Here is a 23,715-nt window from a genome sequence, read left to right on the forward strand (position 1 = left end):
CCAACAAGAGGGAGACATATGTATAAATATTAAAATGGACAACAAAAATGCATTTAAGCCAAGATCTTTATGCTCATTTTTAGAGCTGTACTAAAGCAAACAGTAGCAACAACAACAACAACTATTACTACTACTACTAACACCACCAACAAACAACAAAATAAACTGCTTAATAGCTGTTGCCAACAGGTTAATAACGTTATTGTAGATACGATTTGAGCACAGTTTCGGCACGGGTTTCAAACGGATGAGTTGTCACAACTCTATAAGATTTAAAAAAAAGCGGATAAACTTGAAAACCCCCATTTAAATATCTGTGAAAAAAAAAACAACAACAACAGTACAAATAAATTCATTTGAAAAAAAAGTGAACATTATTGGAAATAATAAAAAAAATTATTAACAAAAACAAATTTTGGGCTTAAATAAAAGAGAAACCCCCCTAAAAATTAACAAAATTATAAAGCAATAATTGCAAATAAAGCTGGTTTTCAAAAAAAAAAAAAAAAAAAAGAATTTCAACAAAAAAAGTGTGAAAAAAAAGTAAATGCCCTTGTAAAATTTATAAATAAAAATAAAAGAAGTTTTAACAGAAATACAGATGAAAAAAACAGTGATATATATAAAGAGAGAAGAAGAGAGGAAGAGTTGAAAAACAAAGAGTTAAAGTTAAATTAACTGAAATGTAATAATAAACGGAATTGTTTGTAAAATTAACCAGAAATACTTAACAAAAAAGAAAAAAATTATGCAATTTTCTGTTTAAATTTTATGCTAATTTCATAGTTTAAGGTTTTTTTTAATCTTTGTCTTTTTTGTTAACTGCTAATTTAGAGAATTTTTATTAAAAAAAAAAACTAGAAAAAATGCTAATTTGTTTTTTTTTTCCAAAAAATTATTAATCTTTGTTTATTTAATATTTATGGACTTTCATTTATAACTGTTTGATTTTAACAGCTTTATGTTGTTTAACGATCTCGTTTATAATTCAAAATTTAAATATTTTATTTTACTTTCGTTTGTGAGTTTTAAAGTTTTTTTTTATTATTTAATTTCAATATTTTTTTCACACATTATTATTAAGTTTTTTTTTGTACATATTGTTGTTGAGTTTGTATCGTATCGAATTGTTTGTTTGGAAATAGTTGAAATTTATTTATTACTCTCTTGACTTTCGTTATTAGTCTTTGTAGGGGTATGTATTCGGTTTTTGGTAGTTTAATAAAAAAACTTTTTTAACAAAAACTAAAATTTAATAGTGTGTATGTATTATAAAACAAAAAATAAAAAAAAAACTAAAATTAATCCCACCTAAAACTCAATAGTTATTTAATAGTATTTCTCCCATTGACTTGTATGATCAGTGTAACCCTCACACAGTGGTACCAAAGTAATTAAATCGAAAACAAAACAAGTAAGAGTGTTATATTGTGCCGAATCTTATATACCCACCATCAAACAGTATGCCGTAAAAGGAATGCTATCCTATAAAAATCAGGGCGATATTACTCATAAAATTTACTAAGGAGGACCTTATATGAGATATAGGGAGAATTATTGAAGGTTTTTCATAAATTTTTTTAGACCGATTTTAATTCATATAAAACATGTTTACATCGAATATCACTTTCCGACACTTTTCGCATGAAATTCTGTAGGATGATTTACGTTCCTATAAAAGTTTCTTAGGTTTTGGCGTTAAAGTAACCGTATATGGGGGGTAGGGTCAATTATGGACCGATCCACATAAAATTTGGTAGAGAGTATTTTAAATGTCAAATTTCATTGCTATTGATCGTTAAAGTCGTTTTTTGAAGGGGACCTTATATGGGTGGTTCGGTCAATTATAGACCGATCTATATAAAATTTGATAGACAGATTTTGGCTTTCATGGAACTTATGTGTGTTGAATTTCATCGCTACACTCGTATTTTTAAGACAGTATTGAGCGTTAAAGAGATTTTTTGCGGACCTTATATGGTGGGTAGGGTTAATTATTGACCAATCCATATAAAATTTGATAGATAGATTTTTACGCGGATAAAACTTATGTGTGTCGAATTTCGTTAAAGTAATTTTTTGAAGAGAACCTTATATGGGGGTAGGGTCAATTATAGACCGATTCACATAAAATTTGATAGAAAGATTTGGGCTCGCATGGATCTTATGTGTGTCGAATTTCATCGCTATACTCGTATGTTAAAGACAATAATTATCGTTAAAGTAATTTTCACAAGGGGACCTTATATGGGCGATAGGGTCATTATGGACCGCTCCGCATAAAATTTGGTAGAGAGGTTTTGGCTCGTAAGAGACTTACTTATGTAAAATTTCATACTCGTATTTTTAAGCTAGTAATGAGGGTTAATGTCATTTTCTGAAGACCTTATAAGGGGGGTGGGGTCAATTATTGACCGATCCATAGAAAATTTGGTAGAGAGATTTTCACTCGCATGAAACTTAAGTGTGTCGAATTTCAACGCTATATTCTAATTTTTTTTTTTTGCCAGTTATGAAAGTTATAGCCATTTTCTGAAGGGGACTTTATATGGGCCGTAGGGTCAAATATGGGCCGATCTTCATAAAATATGGGGGAGATATTTTGGTTCCCAAAAAACTTGTTTACATTGAATTTCGTTGCTTAGCTATCATTTTGAAGCATGTTAAACGAGTTAGAGTCATTTTCTGAAGCGGAGCTTATATGGGGAGTAGAGTCAATTATGGGCCGATTTCCAAAAAATTAAGCAGAGATATTTAGAATCCCCTTAAACTTGTATATGTCGAATTTCGTTGCAGTGAGTCATTTTAAAGCAAGATGGTGGGTATAAAAATTGTGAAATAAATACATATTTGAAAAGCTCGTTATGTATATTGTGTGGCTAACGATCATATATTAACTCTAATATAACAATTTACAATAAATTCAATTCAATGTAGGTACTCAACCAATTGACACCTTTCTTCGAAAGATCCATAACACTTTTTATATCCTACACCACTATAGTAGGGCTCAGATAACTAATTGACTCAGAATCTCTTTCTGAGGCGATATAGCTATGTCCGTCCATCACAAGAAAATTTGATGAAATTTGGCACATACTCTTCTTTTGATTTAAGAACGAAGACTATTGAAATGGTTAAAATCGGTCTATAATTACGCCTAGCCCAGATACAACTATACCCGCCAAATATAAGTGCTTTATCTCGTTGTTGTTATTTTTTAAGAGGTAGTCTCAGATATCTCAATTATTTATGAACCGATTTTACTGATTTTCAATACAAAACTTCTCGAAAGCATGTCTGATAAAATTTTTGAAGATTCAGATCTCGAAAATATCTGGGGCCTTCTCAAAACTGATTTCAAAAAACATACAGACGGACAGACAGAGAGACGGACATAGCTTAATCGACTTCGCTTTCTAAAAGGATTCGGAATATATATAATTTATGGGATCGGGAAATTATATTTTAGAAATAGAATGACAAACATACATGTATATACTCTTCTCACAAAGGTCAAGTGTATAAAAATAACCCATAACTCAAGAGTTTTGCAGCAGAAACGAATGATACGTCTACCCTCAGAATTCCACTAGAAAGATCCATAACTACTTAGATAGATGACAGACTCAATAAAAGATCTTATCCGTGATTTTCACTTAATTCGGGATGAATTATATTCGTTTTACATACTCCTTGGTATCGACCATAATCAAGTGAGCCACTTTAACCACTCGCTCTATCATGTTTCCCAGGCTAAGGACAACTAAGTCTTGTGACATTGGCCATTTAAGCAGACAGTCTTGTATTTCCCAGGGCTTTCACTTTGAAAAGTATTTTTAATAGCATTTCACGAATTAATTTGAGTTCAAATTATGAATTGGTTTCGGGAAAATAATGAATGCCATTAAAGGAGCAATTAACGGATGGTGTTGATCCGAATCCATTTCACATTCCCCTAACTACGCTAATGGATAGTGGTCAAGTGAGTATGTGAAGAAATGTCACATCGCAGGGACTTAAGTTTACTTTTAATCAAGGTACGCTGAATCGGAATCTGACCTAAGACAAATTCTCCTGAAAGTCCTATCCAATTTCTTCAATATGAACGTTTATATGACTCTGTATTTTTGGGCTAAAAGGCTCTATAGTCCATTTAGAGAGAAGATTAAGTTTTGCAGAATCTTTAGATTATTTAGAAAATTATTTAAGTGAGCTTTATAACACTCTCCTCTATAAAGTCTAGAACCCTATTTCATTAATTTTAATGAATTTCCGAAATCATTGAACTTTCGGTTGCTATTACTTTGACAATCTCGGAACGAATTCGACTTCAGCAATATTTTATCAAACAGCAGTTCACAAATGTTTAAAATTTCTTGCAGTTTTAAAATGTTGCTTCTCTAACATCTATATTAGTCCATCAAACGTACCCAGTTCCGTTATAAGTATGAAAAACTGATGAAGGCCCACCTACCGTACAATGATTCAAATTCAACTGAGATCTTGAAACAAAACACTTTAGGATTAGACAATAATAAACAAAATAACACTCATCTGAGCAAAATCGATATTTTTGGACAACTCTATTGACCATAGTTCATAGACAAATCAATAAACTTGTCCTTAGACTAGTGCATACAGACAAGTCCACAGATTAGCATATTTATTAGTCCATAGACCATTGCAAACAGTAGTCAATAATTTAGTCAATATAATTATCAATAGCTAGTCCTAGAATAGCCCATAGCTTAGCCAAAAGACTACTTCATAGACTAGCCTTTAGTCCACAGACTAGCCACTAGTGCATAGTTAAGAAACTGGTCAATATTGTAGTTGCAGATTAGGCAATAGACCAAGAGAGTGGACAATAGACTAATTTCTCCTCCCTCCAGTCATTCCCACGACAATCGGTTCTTCACACCGGAACGAATCGCAGTTCAACGTATAACGACCAAGGGTTGTCAACCCAGCCACACCGATTTTACACGTGTCGCTGCTACAACAACAACAATAGACTAGTCCATAGAACAGACAAGCCAATATAGTCCTAAAAGTTATTTAGTACTTTTTAACCATAAAAGTTACTATTTTTGATAAAAGTAAGTTATAATTTTATAAAATGAAAATTTTCCATGCCTGGTCCACTGTGCCTTAAATCTATTTCATACCAACTCTCCGCACATCATAAAACTTTAATATCCATTTTAAACGAGAGATACATACAAACATAGATTTTTCAGATCGTACTTTAAGCTTAAAATAAAAAAACAACAAATCATAACAAAAAACTATAGAAAATCTATCTGAGAGCAGTTAGTGCATAACACATACAGTACCAGACAAAAGTACATGTATAAAACATACTTAATCAATAGAGAATTATTAACATAATAATTTTGAAAAAAAAAACTCTTTTTTCAATCTTTTTCTCTCTCTCTCTTTTTTGTTTAACATATAAATAAAAATTCAAATCAATACAAAATCATTGTTTAAATTTTCATTATGTTTATGATTTTATTTTTTGTAGCGAAGTGCAGGGAGAGTGTGTATGGAAATAGTAAATGATCACCAACCATAGTTAGTTTAAAACTATTGTTTAATAACAACAACAAATCAACAAAAAAATCATTAAAACATCTATCGATCGATTGCGTCGTTTTGCGTTTTATTACATGTTTTTTCTAACAACAACAAAAAATAATAAAAAGCGGTAGTAGCAGCAACAACAACAAAAATCATATTGTCTAGCTTATGATTTTATTTAAGCCAAATTTTTTTATTTGGAATTATAACACAAGAAAAAAACAAACCAAAAAAATCCAAAAGTTTATAAAGTGGAAATAAAATTAAATAACAAATAATTAAAACGATCTGCTTGATCGCATTTACAACTAAAAAATATTTGTTTGTTTTGTGTTTTTGGTGTCTGGTGTTTTTTTTTTTTTAAGACGATATTTTTCGATCTTAACAAGTGGCTCCTCTCGGCTGGTGTTTGACTTTTGTGGTTTTTCTTAACAATTGGCGTTATTTATAAAACAAAACGTAAACTTTAAAGGTAAGTTTTTTTTTGCTTTCATGGTGTATGTTGTTTTGTATTCTGTGAAATTTGCGGTTTTTATTGTTATCTTAGTTAGGGCTTAATAAGTAGTTTCATAATTGACACCCGCTAAGTTTACGGTTAATATTTGTACTGCGGTACATCCACATCTTATTCGGTACTTTTTCAAATTAATAAACTTTGGCTATGTAGTCCACATAGTATTCAGCCAGTAGTGTAGTCTGTAGTCTAGTCTATAGTCTAGTCTATAGTCTAGTCTATAGTCTAGTCTATAGTCTAGTCTATAGTCTAGTCTATAGTCTAGTCTATAGTCTAGTCTATAGTCTAGTCTATAGTCTATAGTCTAGTCTATAGTCTAGTCTATAGTCTAGTCTAAAGTCTAGTCTATAGTCTAGTCTATAGTCTAGTCTATAGTCTATTCTATAGTCTAGTCTATAGTCTAGTCTATAGTTTAGTCTATAGTCTAGTCTATAGTCTAGTCTATAGTCTAGTCTATAGTCTATTCTATAGTCTAGTCTATAGTCTAGTCTATAGTCTAGTCTATAGTCTATTCTATAGTCTAGTCTATAGTCTAGTCTATAGTCTATTCTATAGTCTAGTCTATAGTCTAGTCTATAGTCTAGTCTATAGTCTAGTCTATAGTCTAGTCTATAGTCTAGTCTATAGTCTAGTCTATAGTCTAGTCTATAGTCCAGTCTATAGTCCAGTCTATAGTCTAGTCTATAGTCTAGTCTATAGTCTTGTGTATAGTCTAGCCTATAGTCTAGTCTATAGTCTTGTGTATAGTCTAGTCTATAGTCTAGTCTATAGACTAGTCTATATTCAAGTCTATAGTCTAGTCTATAGTTTAGTCTATAGTTTAATCTATAGTCGAGTCTATAGTCTAGTCTATAGTCTAGTCTATAGTCGAGTCTATAGTCTAGTCTATAGTCTAGTCTATAGTCTAGTCTATAGTCTAGTCTATAGTCTAGTCTATAGTCTAGTCTATAGTCTAGTCTATAGTCTAGTCTATAGTCTAGTCTATAGTCTAGTCTATAGTCTAGTCTATAGTCTAGTCTATAGTCTAGTCTATAGTCTAGTCTATAGTCTAGTCTATAGTCTAGTCTATAGTCTAGTCTATCGTCTAGTCTATAATCTAGTCTATAGTCTAGTCTATAGTCTAGTCTATAGTGTAGTCTATGGTCTAGTCTATAGTCTAGTCCATCGTCTAGTCTATAGACTAGTCTATAGTCTAGTCTATAGTCTAGTCTATAGTCTAGTCTATAGTCTAGTCTATAGTCTAGTTTAAAGACTAGTCTATATACTAGACTACAGACTAAATACTGTACTTGAACTGAACTAGAACTGAACTAGAACTGAACTAGAACTGAACTAGAACTGAACTAGAACTGAACTAGAACTGAACTAGAACTGAACTAGAACTGAACTAGAACTGAACTAGAACTGAACTAGAACTGAACTAGAACTGAACTAGAACTGAACTAGAACTGAACTAGAACTGAACTAGAACTGAACTAGAACTGAACTAGAACTGAACTAGAACTGAACTAGAACTGAACTAGAACTGAACTAGAACTGAACTAGAACTGAACTAGAACTGAACTAGAACTGAACTAGAACTGAACTAGAACTAGAACTGAACTAGAACTGAACTAGAACTGAACTAGAACTGAACTAGAACTGAACTAGAACTGAACTAGAACTGAACTAGAACTGAACTAGAACTGAACTAGAACTGAACTAGAACTGAAATAGAACTAAACTAGAACTGAACTAGAACTGAACTAGAACTGAACTAGAACTGAACTAGAACTGAACTGAACTAGAACTGAACTAGAACTGAACTAGAACTGAACTAGAACTGAACTAGAACTGAACTAGATCTGAACTAGAACTGAACTAGAACTGAACTAAAAATGAACTAGAACTGAACTAGAACTGAACTAAAACTGAACTAAAAATGAACTAGAACTGAACTAGAACTGAACTAAAACTGAACTAAAACTGAACTAGAACTGAACAAGAACTGAACTAGAACTGAACTAGAACGGAACTAGAACTGAACTAAAACTGAACTAGAACTGAACTAGAACTGAACAAGACTGAACTAGAACTGAACTAGAACTGAACTAGAACTGAACTAGAACTGAACTAGAACTGAACTAGAACTGAACTAGAACTGAACTAGAACTGAACTAGAACTGAACTAGAACTGAACTAGAACTGAACTAGAACTGAACTAGAACTGAACTAGAACTAGAACTAGAACTGAACTAGAACTGAACTAGAACTGAACTAGAACTGAACTAGAACTGAACTAGAACTGAACTAGAACTGAACTAGAACTGAACTAGAACTGAACTAGAACTGAACTAGAACTGAACTAGAACTGAACTAGAACTGAACTAGAACTGAACTAGAACTGAACTAGAACTGAACTAGAACTGAACTAGAACTGAACTAGAACTAAACTAGAACTGAACTAGAACTGAACTAGAACTGAACTAGAACTGAACTAGAACTGAACTAGAACTGAACTAGAACTGAACTAGAACTGAACTAGAACTGAACTAGAACTGAACTAAAACTGAACTAGAACTGATCTAAAACTGATCTAAAACTGATCTTGAACTGAACTAGAACTGAATTAGAACTGAACTAGAACTAGAACTGAACTAGAACTAATATAGAACAGAACTGAATTACAACTGATCTAGAAGTAAACTAGAATTGATGTTTAAGCTATACCATTGCTTAGTTTGTACCTTAGAACCAGTTCCATGTGTAATGTAAACAAAATCATCACAAGTTATCCAGCAACCTTATTGCAAGGCCTTTGACTAGCAAATTTTTGTCATTGAACAGATTTTAATTGTTAAAATAGATTTAAAAACTTGTTCCAGTAATAGTTTGACATTTTTCACTAGTGAATCCACAAAATTTTAAAAGATTGCTTTTGTATTCTAAATAAATTTTTATAAACAAATAATGTTTTGCATATAAAATATATATATGTAGTTATATGAATTATATATCTCAAGTTTACTTTATTTTTTAAATAAACTTAATTTCCAAATCTTTTTAAAACTTCTTGATATTTACTGATCCGATTATTATTTTTATACTTTTTGTGAATTTAATAAAACAACTAGAATAAAGAAACACAAATACTCTTTAAAAATTGTTAAATATCTAATTAACAAATATTTTCTGAAGCACGAGTAAAGTAATTTTTTTTTATATTATATAAATAAAAGAAACTTGTTTAAATAATAACAAATTATAGACAATAGAGAAAAACACAGCAGACTGACTTAACTCTCTTTTTGACGTATTTTTCGAAAATAAAATTTATGCATAATTAAATAAAAACAAAATATATTTTTATATATTGATCTTTGAGCTTTTTTTAGTAAGAAATCTTATTAAACATCTAAATAAATATTGCCGCGAGGTTTCAAGGTTTTGAAGTGGAAGAAGAAAAAAAAAAGAAAAAAACTTTAAAATTACGATGAAATATTAAAATGCAAATAAAATAAAAAGTTTTGTTAAAGGGGATTTACAAAAAAAAAAAAAAAAAAAAAAAAAAAAGAAACAAGAAAACTTTATTTAAAGTTTGAATTTCAAAACATTTTAAATAGAAAAATTATTTTTCTTACTAAAACATAAACTTACTTTATAAAAACCATAAAATGTTAATTTTAAAATTTAATCAGATTCAATAATTTCGTTTATTTTAACAATTTTAAATTAAATTATTATGAAATTTTTTATAAATTATAATTTACTTAATATCTAGTTTTATTTATTTAGTTAAAATGTTTTTAAAGTTCATTTACCTTTTCTTAATTCATGTTTTTTATTTGTCTCAATTAACACATTTATTTTCTTTAAAATCTTTATTTATTATCAAATTTTTATTACCAAGAAACAAAACATAAATTATAATTTAAATATATTTAAGCTGAAATTGTTTATATTTTATTATTAACTTTTTAACATTCGCACAAAACTTCCAAATACGCAGTAACTGCTATTTATAAGTAGATAAATAATCTCGGGGGATATTATACTTTAAGTCCAATTAAGAGACCATTTTTTGTTTTTGCTAAATAAGCAAATATTAATTAAGTGGCAAATAAATAAAATATAAATATATAAAAATAAATATACAAAACATTTAATAAATAAATAAGATATAAGTGCAAAAAGTGGGTTTTTGGGAAATAACGTTATTGCAAAAAAAGCATTTTTCTTAACTGTTTGTTTTCGGAAATTCTTATTTATTTTCAAACCAGCTGTCATCTCGCTACTACGTCAGCGAAATTGTTTATATAAAACAATATTTGAAGAGATGTCAAATAATATAAAATTCAAATTTGTAAAATTGATGAATTCAAAACATTAAAAAAGTACTTTTTTGTTAAAGGAAAATATCCCCCTTTGTGGGATTCAGTTCAGTTCTTGTTCAGTTCTAGTTCAGTTCTAGTTCAGTTTCTAGTTCAGTTCTAGTTCAGTTCTAGTTCAGTTCTAGTTCAGTTCTAGTTTCAGTTCTAGTTCAGTTCTAGTTCAGTTCTAGTTCAGTCTAGTTCAGTTCTAGTTCAGTTCTAGTTCAGTTCTAGTTCAGTTCTAGTTCAGTTCTAGTTCAGTTCTAGTTCAGTTCTAGTTCAGTTCTAGTTCAGTTCTAGTTCAGTTCTAGTTCAGTTCTAGTTCAGTTCTAGTTCAGTTCTAGTTCAGTTCTAGTTCAGTTCTAGTTCAGTTCTAGTTCAGTTCTAGTTCAGTTCTAGTTAGTTCTAGTTCAGTTCTAGTTCGTTCTAGTTCGTTCTAGTTCAGTTCTAGTTTCAGTTCTAGTTCAGTTCTAGTTCAGTTCTAGTTCAGTTCTAGTTCAGTTCTAGTTCAGTTCTAGTTCAGTTCTAGTTCAGTTCTAGTTCAGTTCTAGTTCAGTTCTAGTCAGTTCTAGTTCAGTTCTAGTTCAGTTCTAGTTCAGTTCTAGTTCAGTTCTAGTTCAGTTCTAGTTCAGTTCTAGTTCAGTTCTAGTTCAGTTCTAGTACAGTTCTAGTCAGTTCTAGTTCAGTTCTAGTTCAGTTCTAGTTCAGTTTCTAGTTCAGTTCTAGTTCAGTTCTAGTTTCAGTTCTAGTTCAGTTCTAGTTCAGTTCTAGTTCAGTTCTAGTTCAGTTCTAGTTCAGTTCTAGTTCAGTTCTAGTTCAGTTCTAGTTCAGTTCTAGTTCAGTTCTAGTTCAGTTCTAGTTTTTCAGTTCTAGTTCAGTTCTAGTTCAGTTCTAGTTCAGTTTCTAGTTCAGTTCTAGTTCAGTTCTAGTTAGTTCAGTTCTAGTTCAGTTCTAGTTCAGTTCTAGTTCAGTTCTAGTTCAGTTCTAGTTCAGTTCTAGTTCAGTTCTAGTTCAGTTCTAAGTTCATTTCTAGTTCAGTTCTAGTTCAGTTCTAGTTCAGTCTAGTTCAGTTCTAGTTCAGTTCTAGTTCAGTTTCTAGTTCAGTTCTAGTTCAGTCTAGTTCAGTTCTAGTTCAGTTCTAGTTCAGTTCTAGTTCAGTTCTAGTTCAGTTCTAGTTCAGTTCTAGTTCAGTTCTAGTTCAGTTCTAGTTTCTAGTCGTTCTAGTTCAGTTCTAGTTCAGTTCTAGTTCAGTTCTAGTTCAGTTCTAGTTCAGTTCTAGTCAGTTCTAGTTCAGTTCTAGTTCAGTTCTAGTTCAGTTCTAGTTCAGTTCTAGTTCATTTCTAGTTCAGTTCTAGTTCAGTTCTAGTTCAGTTATTTCAGTTCTAGTTCAGTAGTTCAGTTCTAGTTCAGTTCTAGTTCAGTTCTAGTTCCGTTCTAGTTCAGTTCTAAGTTCAGTTCTAGTTCAGTTCTAGTTCAGTTCTAGTTCAGTTCTAGTTAAGTTCTAGTTCAGTTCTAGTTCAGTTCTAGTTCAGTTCTAGTTCAGTTTAGTTCAGTTCTAGTTCAGTTCTAGTTCAGTTCTAGTTCAGTTCTAGTTCAGTTCTAGTTCAGTTCTAGTTCAGTTCTAGTTCAGTTCTAAGTTCAGTTCTAGTTCAGTTCTAGTTCAGTTCAGTTCAGTTCTAGTTCAGTTCTAGTTCAGTTCTAGTTCAGTTCTAGTTCAGTTCTAGTTCAGTTCTAGTTCAGTTCTAGTCAGTTCTAGTTCAGTTCTAGTTCAGTTCTAGTTCAGTTCTAGTTCAGTTCTAGTTCAGTTCTAGTTCAGTTCTAGTTCAGTTTATACATACATTTATTATATTTTTTAATTTATAATTTGTTTATTACTGAATTGTAATTATGAAACACGAAAATTTCTGAATAAAATTTATTGTTGTATCTTCAAAAAAAAAAAAAAAAAAAAAAAAGTTCAGTTCTAGTTCAATTCTAGTTCAGTTTATTCAGTTCTAGTTCAGTTCTAGTTCAGTTCTAGTTCAGTTCTAGTTCAGTTCTAGTTCAGTTCTAGTTCAGTTCTAGTTCAGTTCTAGTTCTAGTTCTAGTTCTAGTTCAGTTCTAGTTCAGTTCTAGTTCAGTTCTAGTTCAGTTCTAGTTCAGTTCTAGTTCAGTTCTAGTTCAGTTCTAGTTCAGTTCTAGTTCAGTTCTAGTTCAGTTCTAGTTCAGTTCTAGTTCAGTTCTAGTTCAGTTCTAGTTCAATTCTAGTTCAGTTCTAGTTCAGTTCTAGTTCAGATTCTAGTTCAGTTCTAGTTCAGTTCTAGTTCAGTTCTAGTTCAGTTCTAGTTCAGTTCTAGTTCAGTTCTAGTTCAGTTCTAGTTCAGTTCTAGTTCAGTTCTAGTTCAGTTCTAGTTCAGTTCTAGTTCAGTTCTAGTTCAGTTCTAGTTCAGTTCTAGTTCAGTTCTAGTTCTAGTTCAGTTCTAGTTCAGTTCTAGTTCAGTTCTAGTTCAGTTCTAGTTCAGTTCTAGTTCAGTTCTAGTTCAGTTCTAGTTTCAGTTCTAGTTCAGTTCTAGTTCAGTTCTAGTTCAGTTTCTAGTTCAAATTCTAGTTCAGTTCTAGTTCCGTTCTAGTTCAGATCTAGTTCAGTTCTAGTTCAGTTTCTAGTTCAGTTCTAGTTCAGTTCTAGTTCAATTCTAGCTTCAGTTCTAGGTTCAGCTTCTCGTTCAGATTCTAGTTTCAGTTCCTAGTTCAGTTCTAGTTCAGTTCTAGTTGCAGTTTTCTAGGTTCAGTTTCTAGTTCAGTTCTAGTTTCAGTTCTAGTTCAGTTTCTAGTTCAGTTCTAGTTCCGTTCTAAGTTCAGTTCTAGTTCAGTTCTAGTTCAGTTCTAGTTCAGTTCTAGTTTCAGTTCTAGTTCAGTTCTTAGTTCCAGTTCTCGTTCAGTTCTAGTTCAGTTCTAGTTCAGTTCTAGTTTCATTTCTAGTTCAGTTCTAGTTTCAAGTTCTAGTTCAGTTCTAGTTCAGTTCTAGTTCAGTTCTAGTTCAGTTCTAGTTCAGTTCTAGTTCAGTTCTAGTTCAGTTCTAGTTCAGTTCTCAGTTCATGTTCAGTTCTAGTTCAGTTCTAGTTTCAGTTCTAGCTTCAGTTTTCTAGTTCCAGTTCTAGTTCAGTTCTAGTTCAGTTCTCGTTCAGTTCTAGTTCAGTTCTAGTTCCAGTTCTAGTTCAGTTCTAGTTCATAGTTCAGTTCTAGTTCAGTTCTAGTTCAGTTCTAGTTTCAAGTTCTAAGTTCAGTTCTAGTTCAGTTCTAGTTTCATTTCTAGTTCAGTTCTAGTTCAGTTCTAGTTCAGTTTCTAGTTTCAGTTCTAGTTCAGTTCAGTCAGTTCTAGTTCTAGATTCAGTTTCTAGTTCAGTTCTAGTTTCAGTTCATAGTTCAGTTCTAGTTCAGTTCTAGTTCAGTTCTAGTTCAGTTTAGTTAGTTTTTCAGTTTCTAGTTCAGTTCTAGTTCAGTTCTAGTTCAGTTCTAGTTTTCAGTTCTAGTTCAGTTCTTAGTTCAGTTCTAGTTCAGTTCTAGTTCAGTTCTAGTTCAGTTCTAGTTCAGTTCTAGTTCAGTTCTAGTTCAGTTCTAGTTCAGTTCTAGTTCAGTTCTAGTTCAGTTCTAGTTCAGTTCTAGTTCAGTTCTAGTTCAGTTCTAGTTCAGTTCTAGTTCAGTTCTAGTTCAGTTCTAGTTCAGTTCTAGTTCAGTTCTAGTTCAGTTCTAGTCAGTTCTAGTTCAGTTCTAGTTCAGTTCTAGTTCAGTTCAGTTAGTTCTAGTTCAGTTCTAGTTCAGTTCTAGTTCAGTTCTAGTTCAGTTCTAGTTCAGTTCTAGTTCAGTTCTAGTTCAGTTCTAGTTCAGTTCTAGTTCAGTTCTAGTTCAGTTATCTAGTTCAGTTCTAGTTCAGTTCTAGTTCAGTTCTAGTTCAGTTCTAGTTCAGTTCTAGTTCAGTTCAAGTTCAGTTCTAGTTCAGTTCTAGTTCAGTTGTAGTTCAGTTCCAGTTCAGTTCTAGTTCAGTTCTAGTTTCAGTTCTAGTTCAGTTCTAGTTAAGTTCTAGTTCAGTTCTAGTTCAGTTCTAGTTAAGTTCTAGTTCAGTTCTAGTCCAGTTCTAGTTCAATTCTAATTCAGTTATAGTTCACTTCTAGTTCATTTCTAGTTGTTGGTAAACGATTAAAATTTTCATTGAAAATTGAAAAGAATTCTGAAAACAAATACCAAAAAGCAGGTTCCAACAAAACGTGCGTAATTTTTTATATTAATATCAATAAATTAGTTCAAATAACAGTTTAGCATATCAAAGAGTCTATTAATATTTTACTAAATATAAAGATAGTTTTTATTGTTCTATGATTTATAGAGATTTTGTGAATTCTTGGGAAAAAATTTGTGGCAAAATAAATTTAAATATTTTTGTATAATTTTATTTAAAAAAGGAACTAAAACATTAGCATAAAATTCAAATAAAGACATATTTCTAATTAAAAAATTAATCAAATAACTAGTTTTTGTTTTTGAAACTTATGGCAAATAATTTTTAATCCCTTTAATTAAAAATAAAAACCTTCTATTAAGTAGTTTTATTAAATGTTTATTTCGTTATATAGTAATTATTCGAATAACATCAATGAGGTTTTTAAACTTAAATTAATTTTGAACATGAAGTTGAAGGTAAAAATAATGTGTAATTCCAACGAAAAAACAACAATTTTAAGGTGTGCGAGGAGAATCGAGTTAAAATTAAAAACAAATTTAAATCATTTGAAGAAGATGATGCTTTTTTCCAGTTAAATTATTTTGTTTTTTTGTTTTGTAATCTCAATATAACAAACAAGTGTTTTTTTTTTGCCTTAAACTCTATTCATAAATATCACGATCTTAACGAAATTTTTATGACTATTTTTTTATTTTTGTAATAATTATATGATTAAATTGTGTTTTTTTTACAAAAATACACAAAATTAACTCATTTTCGTCGTGTGTAAATTTAATGTCACCATAAAAATGTTTGTGTTTGTTTTTTTGTTTGTAGGGGAAGTGTAAATTTTCATTTGAAAACTAAGTTTTTTTTTTTTTTAACTGGGTTATCATTTACTAAGCTTATTGTCATAATATTTACTTGAGCTATTTTTTGTTTTGGTTACTTTTTTTAACCGTCTACTGTCATTTCCGTTTATACGTATTATGTATATTTATTTTTGGTTTATTTGCGAAATGTTTACATTTTTACTTTCATTTGACTCTATTTATTTATTGTTGGCTAAAAGATAGACGATAGTCTTTTAGTCATATTAAGACCATAATGTTAATGATGTTATTTATTAAGATTTTTTTATTTCGTTAATAAATGATTCATAAATTTTCTTTGTCTGCCTTAAAAGAATATTTTTTTAAGGTGGAGATTCCAGTAGCAGTTACAAAAGCAAAAGAGCAAAATAATGATCGATAGCTAGTGATCATAAGATATATGTAAGGCAGAGTTAGTAAGCAGTGACTTCATTAAAATTGAATTATTAAACTGTAGAAATGAACTAGAACCGAGCTAGATCTAAACTAGAACTGAACTAAAACTAAACTACAACTGTACTAGAACTGCTCTAGAACTGAACTTGAACTAGTCTATAGTCTAGTCTATAGTCTAGTTTATAGTCTAGTCTATAGTCTAGTCTATAGTCTAGTCTATAGTCTAGTCTATAGTCTAGTCTATAGTCTAGTCTATAGTCTAGTCTATAGTCTAGTCTATAGTCTAGTTTATAGTCTAGTCTATAGTCTAGTCTATAGTCTAGTCTATAGTCTAGTCTATAGTCTAGTCTATAGTCTAGTCTAGTCTAGTCTATAGTCTAGTCTATAGTCTAGTCTATAGTCTAGTCTATAGTCTAGTCTATAGTCTAGTCTATAGTCTAGTCTATAGTCTAGTCTATAGTCTAGTCTATAGTCCAGTCTATAGTCTAGTCTATAGTCTAGTCTATAGTCTAGTCTATAGTCTAGTCTATAGTCTAGTCTATAGTCTAGTCTATAGTCTAGTCTATAGTCTAGTCTATAGTCTAGTCGTCTAGTCTAGTCTAGTCTAGTCTATAGTCTATAGTCTATAGTCTAGTCTATAGTCTAGTCTATGGTCTAGTCTATAGTCTAGTCTATAGTCTAGTCTATAGTCTAGTCTATAGTCTAGTCTATAGTCTAGTCTATAGTCTAGTCTATAATCTAGTCTATAGTCTAGTCAATAGTCTAGTTTATAGTCTGGTCTAGTCTATAGTCTAGTCTAGTCTACAGTCTAGTCTATAGTCCAGTCTATAGTCTAGTCTATAGTCTAGTCTATAGTCTAGTCTATAGTCTAGTATACAGTCTAGTCTATAGTCCAGTCTATAGTCTAGTCTATAGTCTAGTCTATAGTCTAGTCTATAAGCAAGTCTACAGTAGTCTATAGACTAGTCTATAGTCTAGTCTATAGGCTAGTCTACAGTCTAGCCTATAGTCTAGTCTATAGGCTAGTATACAGTCTAGTCTATAGTCTATAGTCTAGTCTATAGTCTAGTCTATAGTCTAGTCTATAGTCTAGTCTATAGTCTAGTCTATAGTCTAGTCTATAGTCTAGTCTATAGTCTAGTCTATAGTCTAGTCTATAGTCTAGTCTATAGTCTAGTCTATAGTCTAGTCTATAGTCTAGTCTATAGTCTAGTCTATAGTCTAGTCTATAGTCTAGTCTATAGTCTAGTCTAGTCTATAGTCTAGTCTATAGTCTAGTCTATAGTCTAGTCTATAGTCTAGTCTATAGTCTAGTCTATAGTCTAGTCTATGGTCTAGCCGAGTCTATATGCCGTGGCCTTGAGCTTAATGGTCCATCCCCATCTCAGTTGTGCGAAAGAAACTTTTGTTTTTCATGGCGGTGGGCTAGACCTTAAGGTACCACGTTCATGCTAAAATCGCAGTATTTGTTAATAAACAATAAGATTATAAAAAATAAATATAAAATTAAAACAATTTATAGCTGTAAATTAGTATGTTATTTATAAAAAAAGTAATTTAGAAATTTTTATGAATGAATTGAATATTTTCTTAGGAATTCTATTTTTATTGTTAATAACTACATAATAAAGGAAAAAAACTAAAGTTTTAATTGTTTATTAATTATTATGTTTTTTTTCTATATAATTTCAGTTAAAAAAAGCAACGACGTTAGCAAATTGGTACCAGTCAAAAGCCATTCACCAAATTCAGCAAAAAAACCCACAAACACCAATGGAATAAAAACCCTCTTTTTAATAAAAAAAATTGCAATACTTACAATAATACATCTGAAAACAACAACTAGCCAAAGAAACTTAATTTAAAAAAAAATGTTTTGTTGTAAAAATTAACAATAACAATAATCATGAATATTTTTTTAAAAACTCCCGTGTAATAACAACGTGTTGGAATTTTGGTTTCAGAAACAAACAAAAACAAATTAAATATATAAATAAATAAGTATTAGAGTGAAAAAGTAAAACAGGGAATTAATAAAACAAATAAATAAATAAATATTTTTAAAGAGAGAAAAAATAATATTATATGAAGTTCAAAATTACAAATTTTCAAAAGTAAAAAATGGCATAACAAGAGGTAGTGAAACACCAACACCAACACCCTCCCCCCCTAAAGTTTGAATTTATTTAATGGCCTGTTTTAAAGGCACGTGTCTTTCTTTATTTTTCAACAATTTAACTTACAAATTGGTTCATTTTAATGTCTAACAACAATAAATTTTATAATTTCTATAAAAAAACAAAGAAATTTTATTTAATGTTTGTTGGAGTTTGATGGTGGGTGCCTACCACTACTACTTTAAGTTAACAATAACAGTGACAGTTAAAAGTGGTACCACAACAATAACAACACAAACATCATGACAGTTTCCTATGCTGGTGAAGTGCCCAATGGCAGTAGTTTTGGCTGTTTTTGGAAGATATTATGGAAGTAAGTAGCTTTTTTTTTAAATATTTATCTGTTTTATAAATTAAAATTAAAAAAAAAAAAAATTCCCTTCACCTGTTTTTTGTGTGTTAATTATCTTTTATTAAAAATCTTTTTAAAATTATAGAATTTATTTTTAAACAATAACATTTCATCATTTGAGCATCAGCAACAAAAACAAACGTTATTTATTTAATAAAAACAATTAGAAATAAATAAAAAAATAATCAACATACAATTAAACTTTAAAAAACATTTACACATATTTTTTTTTATTTATTTTTACTATTTTCGAAAAAATAACAATTACAACTATTTTCTATTTTTGCCATTTCAAATTATAATTGCAAATTTATTGTTATTTATTTATTTAGATAAATAAATAACGTTGTTTTAAGTGGCAATTGTTTTATGAGATTTACAACAAATTGTTGCATCAGTTTGCACAACGAAAAAAATATATATGACGTGATAATCAATAGCATCATCATCATCGTTTTCTATGAATTAATGCTAAAAGTATGAATGAATTTGAAGAAAAAACAAATTTTCTTAAGTAAATATCAGAGGTTTAGGTTTAAAAGCTTTTTATAAAAAAATGTTTTTTCATAAAAAGCTTTATATAAAGTTAAAATAATTTCAGCTTTAAGATTTCTTTACTAAATGGAAAGCTTTAAATCTTTTCAATTACCTTTTCAAACATTAAAGCTATTTCAGAATAAAATTCTGCAGTACTTTGGGGCAATAGCTTTTTACAAAAAGCTTTTTCTGGAGAAGCTTTATATAGAGCTTAAAGATTTCATTCTTTTCTAAAAGCTTTCAATTTAATTTCAATTACCTTTTCAAGCTTTAAAGCTTTTACTCCTTCTTCGCAAAAATAATTCTCCAGTATTTTAGACCAAAAGCTTTTTCAAGAAAAGCTTTATATAAAGTTGAAATAATTTCATTATTTTCAAAATGGAAAGCTTTATTATCTTTTCAAGCATTAAAGCTTTTACTCATTCTTCAGAATAAAATTCTGCAGTATTTTATTGCAAACGGTTTTTATAAAGCTTAAAGATTACTTTCTTTTCTAAATACAAAGCTTTAAAGCTTTTCAATAACAGTTTCAAGCATTCAAGCTTTTACTCATTCTTCATAATAAAATTCTGCAGTATTTTGGGTAAAAAAGCTTTGAAATATCAATGCTTTGCAGGAGAGGCTTCATATAAACTTGAAATAATTTCAGCTTAAAAACTATTTTCTTGTCTAGATGGAAAGCTTTTCAAGCAGGAAAGCTTTTACTAATTCTTTAAAATAAAACTCAAGCTTTTTCAGGAGATAATTTATATAAAGTTGAAATAAATTTCACCTTAAAGATTACTTTTATTTCTAAAAAAAGCTTTATATAAAGTTGAAATAATTTCATTATTTTCAAAATGGAAAGCTTTATTATCTTTTCAAGCATTAAAGCTTTTAAAAGCTTTTTTTTAAAGCTTTTACTCATTCTTCTGAATAAAATTCTGCAGTATTTTATTGCAAAAGGTTTTTATAAAGCTTAAAGATTACTTTCTTTTCTACATACAAAGCTTTAAAGCTTTTCAATAACCGTTTCAATCTGTTAAGTTATACTCATTCTTCAGAATAAAAATCTACAGTATTTTGGGGCAAAATATTTTTATAAAAAGCTTTTTCAAGAGAAGCTTTATACAAAGTTAAAATAATTTCTTACTTTTCTAAATGGAAATCTTTAAATCTTTTCAATTACCCTTCAAAGCATTAAAGCTTTTACTCATTTTTCAGAATAAAATTCTGCAGTTATGGTGCAAAAGATTTTTATAAAGACCTTTGAAATATAAAAGCTTTTTTAGAAGAAGCTTTTTGGAATAATTTCAGCTTAAAGATTTCTTACTTTTCTAAATGAAAAGCTTTAAATCTTTTCAATTACCTTTTCAAGCATTGAAGCTTTTACTCTTTCTTCAGAATAAAATTCTGCAGTAGTTTGGGACAAAAGCTTTGTATAAATAGTTTTTAAAGGAGAATCTTTAACTTTTCAAGAATTAAAGCTTTTACTCATTCTTCAGAATAAAATTCTGCAGTATTTCGGGACAAAAGCTATATTTTATTAGTCGTCATAATGAAAAGCTTTAACTAAAGCTAAAATAGTTTCAATTTTCAAAGCTTTCATTGAAAAATTTTTACATTATTGACATTCTAGCAGTAAAGCTTTTAATATTTCTTCAATATTAGTTTAAGCTTTATTATTATCAAATTTCAAAGTTTAGAAAAAACTTTTGTCTCATAAGATGTCAAAAGGAAAATATATTTACAGGAAAAGCGTTTCTTAATGTGAAATGATTTCAGATTAAAACTTTCTCTGAAATATTAGTATTTTAATGGCTTCTATAAGCTTTGAAGCATTAAAAGACCAGTCTCTTGCCTTTAATATTAAGTTAAGTTTTATTGAAACAGCTTCGAAATGCGAAGGCTTAAAAGTACAATCCTTAAAAGTAGTAAACCTTTAAAGCAAGAATAATTTTTTTTTCAACTAAAGCTTTAAAGCTCCCAGCTTTACTTTTTTTGGTGCATTTTCCGAAATAATGCAGCCTTAAGCTTTCATTGCAAAATCATGTATTAGTCTAGTATAATGGAAAGCTTTTGCATTTTTTTTTTATATAAAATGAGACAGCTTGAGCTAATTCTTTAGTAATTAAAAAACTTTTGAATTATTAGTCGTCATAATGAAAAAGCTTATAAATCATTTTTCAGAATTTTTCAATTTTAATTAAAGCATTAAAACATTTAGCTTTTTTAAAAGCAATATTATATTCTTCAGATAAAGCTTTAATTAATATAAACTCAAGCTTTAAGAAACTGCTGCGTTATTAGTTGAAAAGCTTTTAATTTACAGTTTCTAGCAGCACAGTTTTGAATTTTTCTTTGGAAGTATTTCTTAAATGTAAAAAGCTTTTTAGTATTTAAACAATAATATCACATTTAACTTGTTTAAGAGCTTAAATTAGCTTTTACGCCATTTTTCGAATAATTTTCGAGACTTTTCTTTGGTCTCTTAGTAAAAAATTTGTTGGCCTGCTATATCTTTATACAAAAAAAGAAAATGAAATACCTCCAAAAAATGTGGGAAGATCAGATTGCTTTCCTTTTTTTAATTGTATCCCAGTCGGAGGACCGACCTATCTTCGGCACATATGGGTGAATTATGTTTTGAAATGTTTCCCTTGAGGAATTTATCTTTTTCAAAGACCAGAAATGATCACAGAGACAATTCAAGGCCGATAACTGTAGCATTCATAGCTGGTTCTAGATTCAATGCTTTATATAAAGCCGATCTGCTACTTAGAAAAAAACATTCTGTATCAGATCTCAAGTAAAATCCAGTTAAAATTTTTCCATTTAAACAGTTCATATTTCCAAGAGGCTTAGGACTAGGTAATCACAAAGTGATTAATGTAACATTTAGTTACTAGGGTTCTATAGTTGGGACGAAAAGTAGACTTTTCGACTTTTTTCATTTAGTTTAAAGTCGACTTTTCGACTTTTTGCTTTTTATGAAAAGTCGATTTTTGGACTTTTCGACTTTTTCATTTAATTAAAAGTCGACTTTTAGACTTTCGACTTTATCCGACTTTTCGACTTTTTGACTATTTTCGTCTTCTTTCGACTTGTTTCGACTATTTTTTGACTTTTTTCGAGTTTTTCCGACTATTTTCGAGTTTTTGACTTTTTTTTCCACTTTTTTAAAATTTTCGATTATTTTTTTCTACAATTTTCGAGTTTTCGACTTTTTCCGACTTTTGTAGACTTTTTCGACTTTTTCCGACTTATTTCGACTTTTTCCGACTTTTTGACTTTTATTAACAAAGTAGACTTTTCGACTTTTTTCACAGGCGATAGTCGAGATATCGACTTTTTTGGAACAAAATAGTCGACTTCGACTTTTCGACTTTTTTCGACAAAAAGTCGATTGTTCGATTATTCGAAAGTCGATTTATAGAACCCTATTAGTTACCATGCACCATAATCATTGCAATCTAATCTTCATGAACTTGTACCGATTTGAGATATAAAAATTCTATTAATTATTCCAAAACATGCCAAGGATATCGAAAACATATCGCACTCTCTCTCGCTCTCTCTCTTGATCTGTTAAAACAACTTCAAACATTATATTTAACAATCGTGCTTAACAATTTGATATTTTCCAAAGATTTATTACTAAAACTAACAAATTAAATTTAAACAATTAGACGCGTCTTGCATGTATGAATGAATGAATATTATCACAAACATTTTTATCCAGATGACACTCGTTGAGGTTTTTGATATGTCAGTTATTAGACATATTGGACATATAAATGTGTAAATAGTGTCAAGTGGATAAAGATGCTTTACTATAAATAACTACAAAAAAAAAAAATACGTGTAAAAATTTTTATTAAAACAAATTATTAAAATAAATAAGTAAAAAAATAGATAGAATATTGCTTATAAGGAACCATAGTGGACCCGAAAATGTTTTATATTCTTATAATTAAAAAATATCATTACAATTTGGGAAAAATTTGCCCAAGTGGAAGTCGAACTCAAGCTTGAATTTAATCAAATAAAAATAACATAAATAAGTTTGTTATTAGTAACACGTACTCACTACCTCTTGCATTACCAAGTAACCAGTAGTGTTGTAAGCTAAACAATTTAAACTTTTTTTTGCTTTAAATTTCCCAAATTACGTCTTTTTTAAATAAATCTTATTTAATTGTTATTTAATTATAAAAAAAAGATCACTATTAATTTATTGTTATTTTCTGTTAAATTATTTACATTTATCTTGTGATTTGAACTCCTGCTGTGTTCATTTAAATATGTATAAAATATTTTATATAAAAATACAATTTGTAAAATATTATAAATTTCTTTAAATATGGATAAATTTAAAGTGTTAAAACCTATTTATAAATTAAACTTTAAAAAACTGTTTTTTTTTTTTTTTTGAATATTTTAAATCAGCATTTAATCACGTTCCTTTGTTAGAAGAAAATATTTTCTAGACATAGTTAAATGTCTGATTTTTATATTTTTCTAATTTATTTTAAAGAAAAACACAAGTTTTTTTTCTTAATACAAACAAAACAAATGCCAGGCAATTAATTGAAAACAATGCTTGAACATTTGTACAAACATAATTATAATAGTTTTTGTTTTTTTTTTTGCTTGTAATTTATAATTTATTTGTTTCTATTAAGATTTACTGGCGTTAGTTTGAGAAATAAAAGTGCATGTTTAACAATAAATTGTAATATTTTGAAAAAAAAAAGA

At 29.3% G+C, this 23,715-nt stretch overlaps 1 protein-coding gene across 5 annotated transcripts in view; it reads left to right on the forward strand.

Moving 5' to 3' along the window:
* The first annotated feature begins 464 nt into the window (after positions 1 to 464).
* The window catches only part of LOC119613402, a 52,412-nt gene continuing 29,161 nt past the window's right edge, over positions 465 to 23,715 (forward strand). For 2 of the 5 annotated variants that reach the window (XM_037969435.1, XM_037969434.1), the window contains exons 1-3: positions 465 to 543; positions 5,531 to 6,058; positions 17,605 to 18,402. In XM_037969435.1, coding sequence (XP_037825363.1) covers positions 18,332 to 18,402 — 71 coding nt within the window. In that variant the 5' untranslated portion in view covers positions 465 to 543; positions 5,531 to 6,058; positions 17,605 to 18,331. The other 3 variants (XM_037969433.1, XM_037969430.1, XM_037969432.1) reach the window with 3 other exon arrangements.

The sequence above is a fragment of the Lucilia sericata genome, unplaced genomic scaffold (genome assembly GCF_015586225.1).
Source record: "Lucilia sericata isolate MDLA Ls3-8-SP2 unplaced genomic scaffold, ASM1558622v1 Contig002108F_arrow, whole genome shotgun sequence".
In the NCBI taxonomy this organism is placed as follows: Eukaryota; Metazoa; Arthropoda; class Insecta; order Diptera; family Calliphoridae; genus Lucilia; species Lucilia sericata.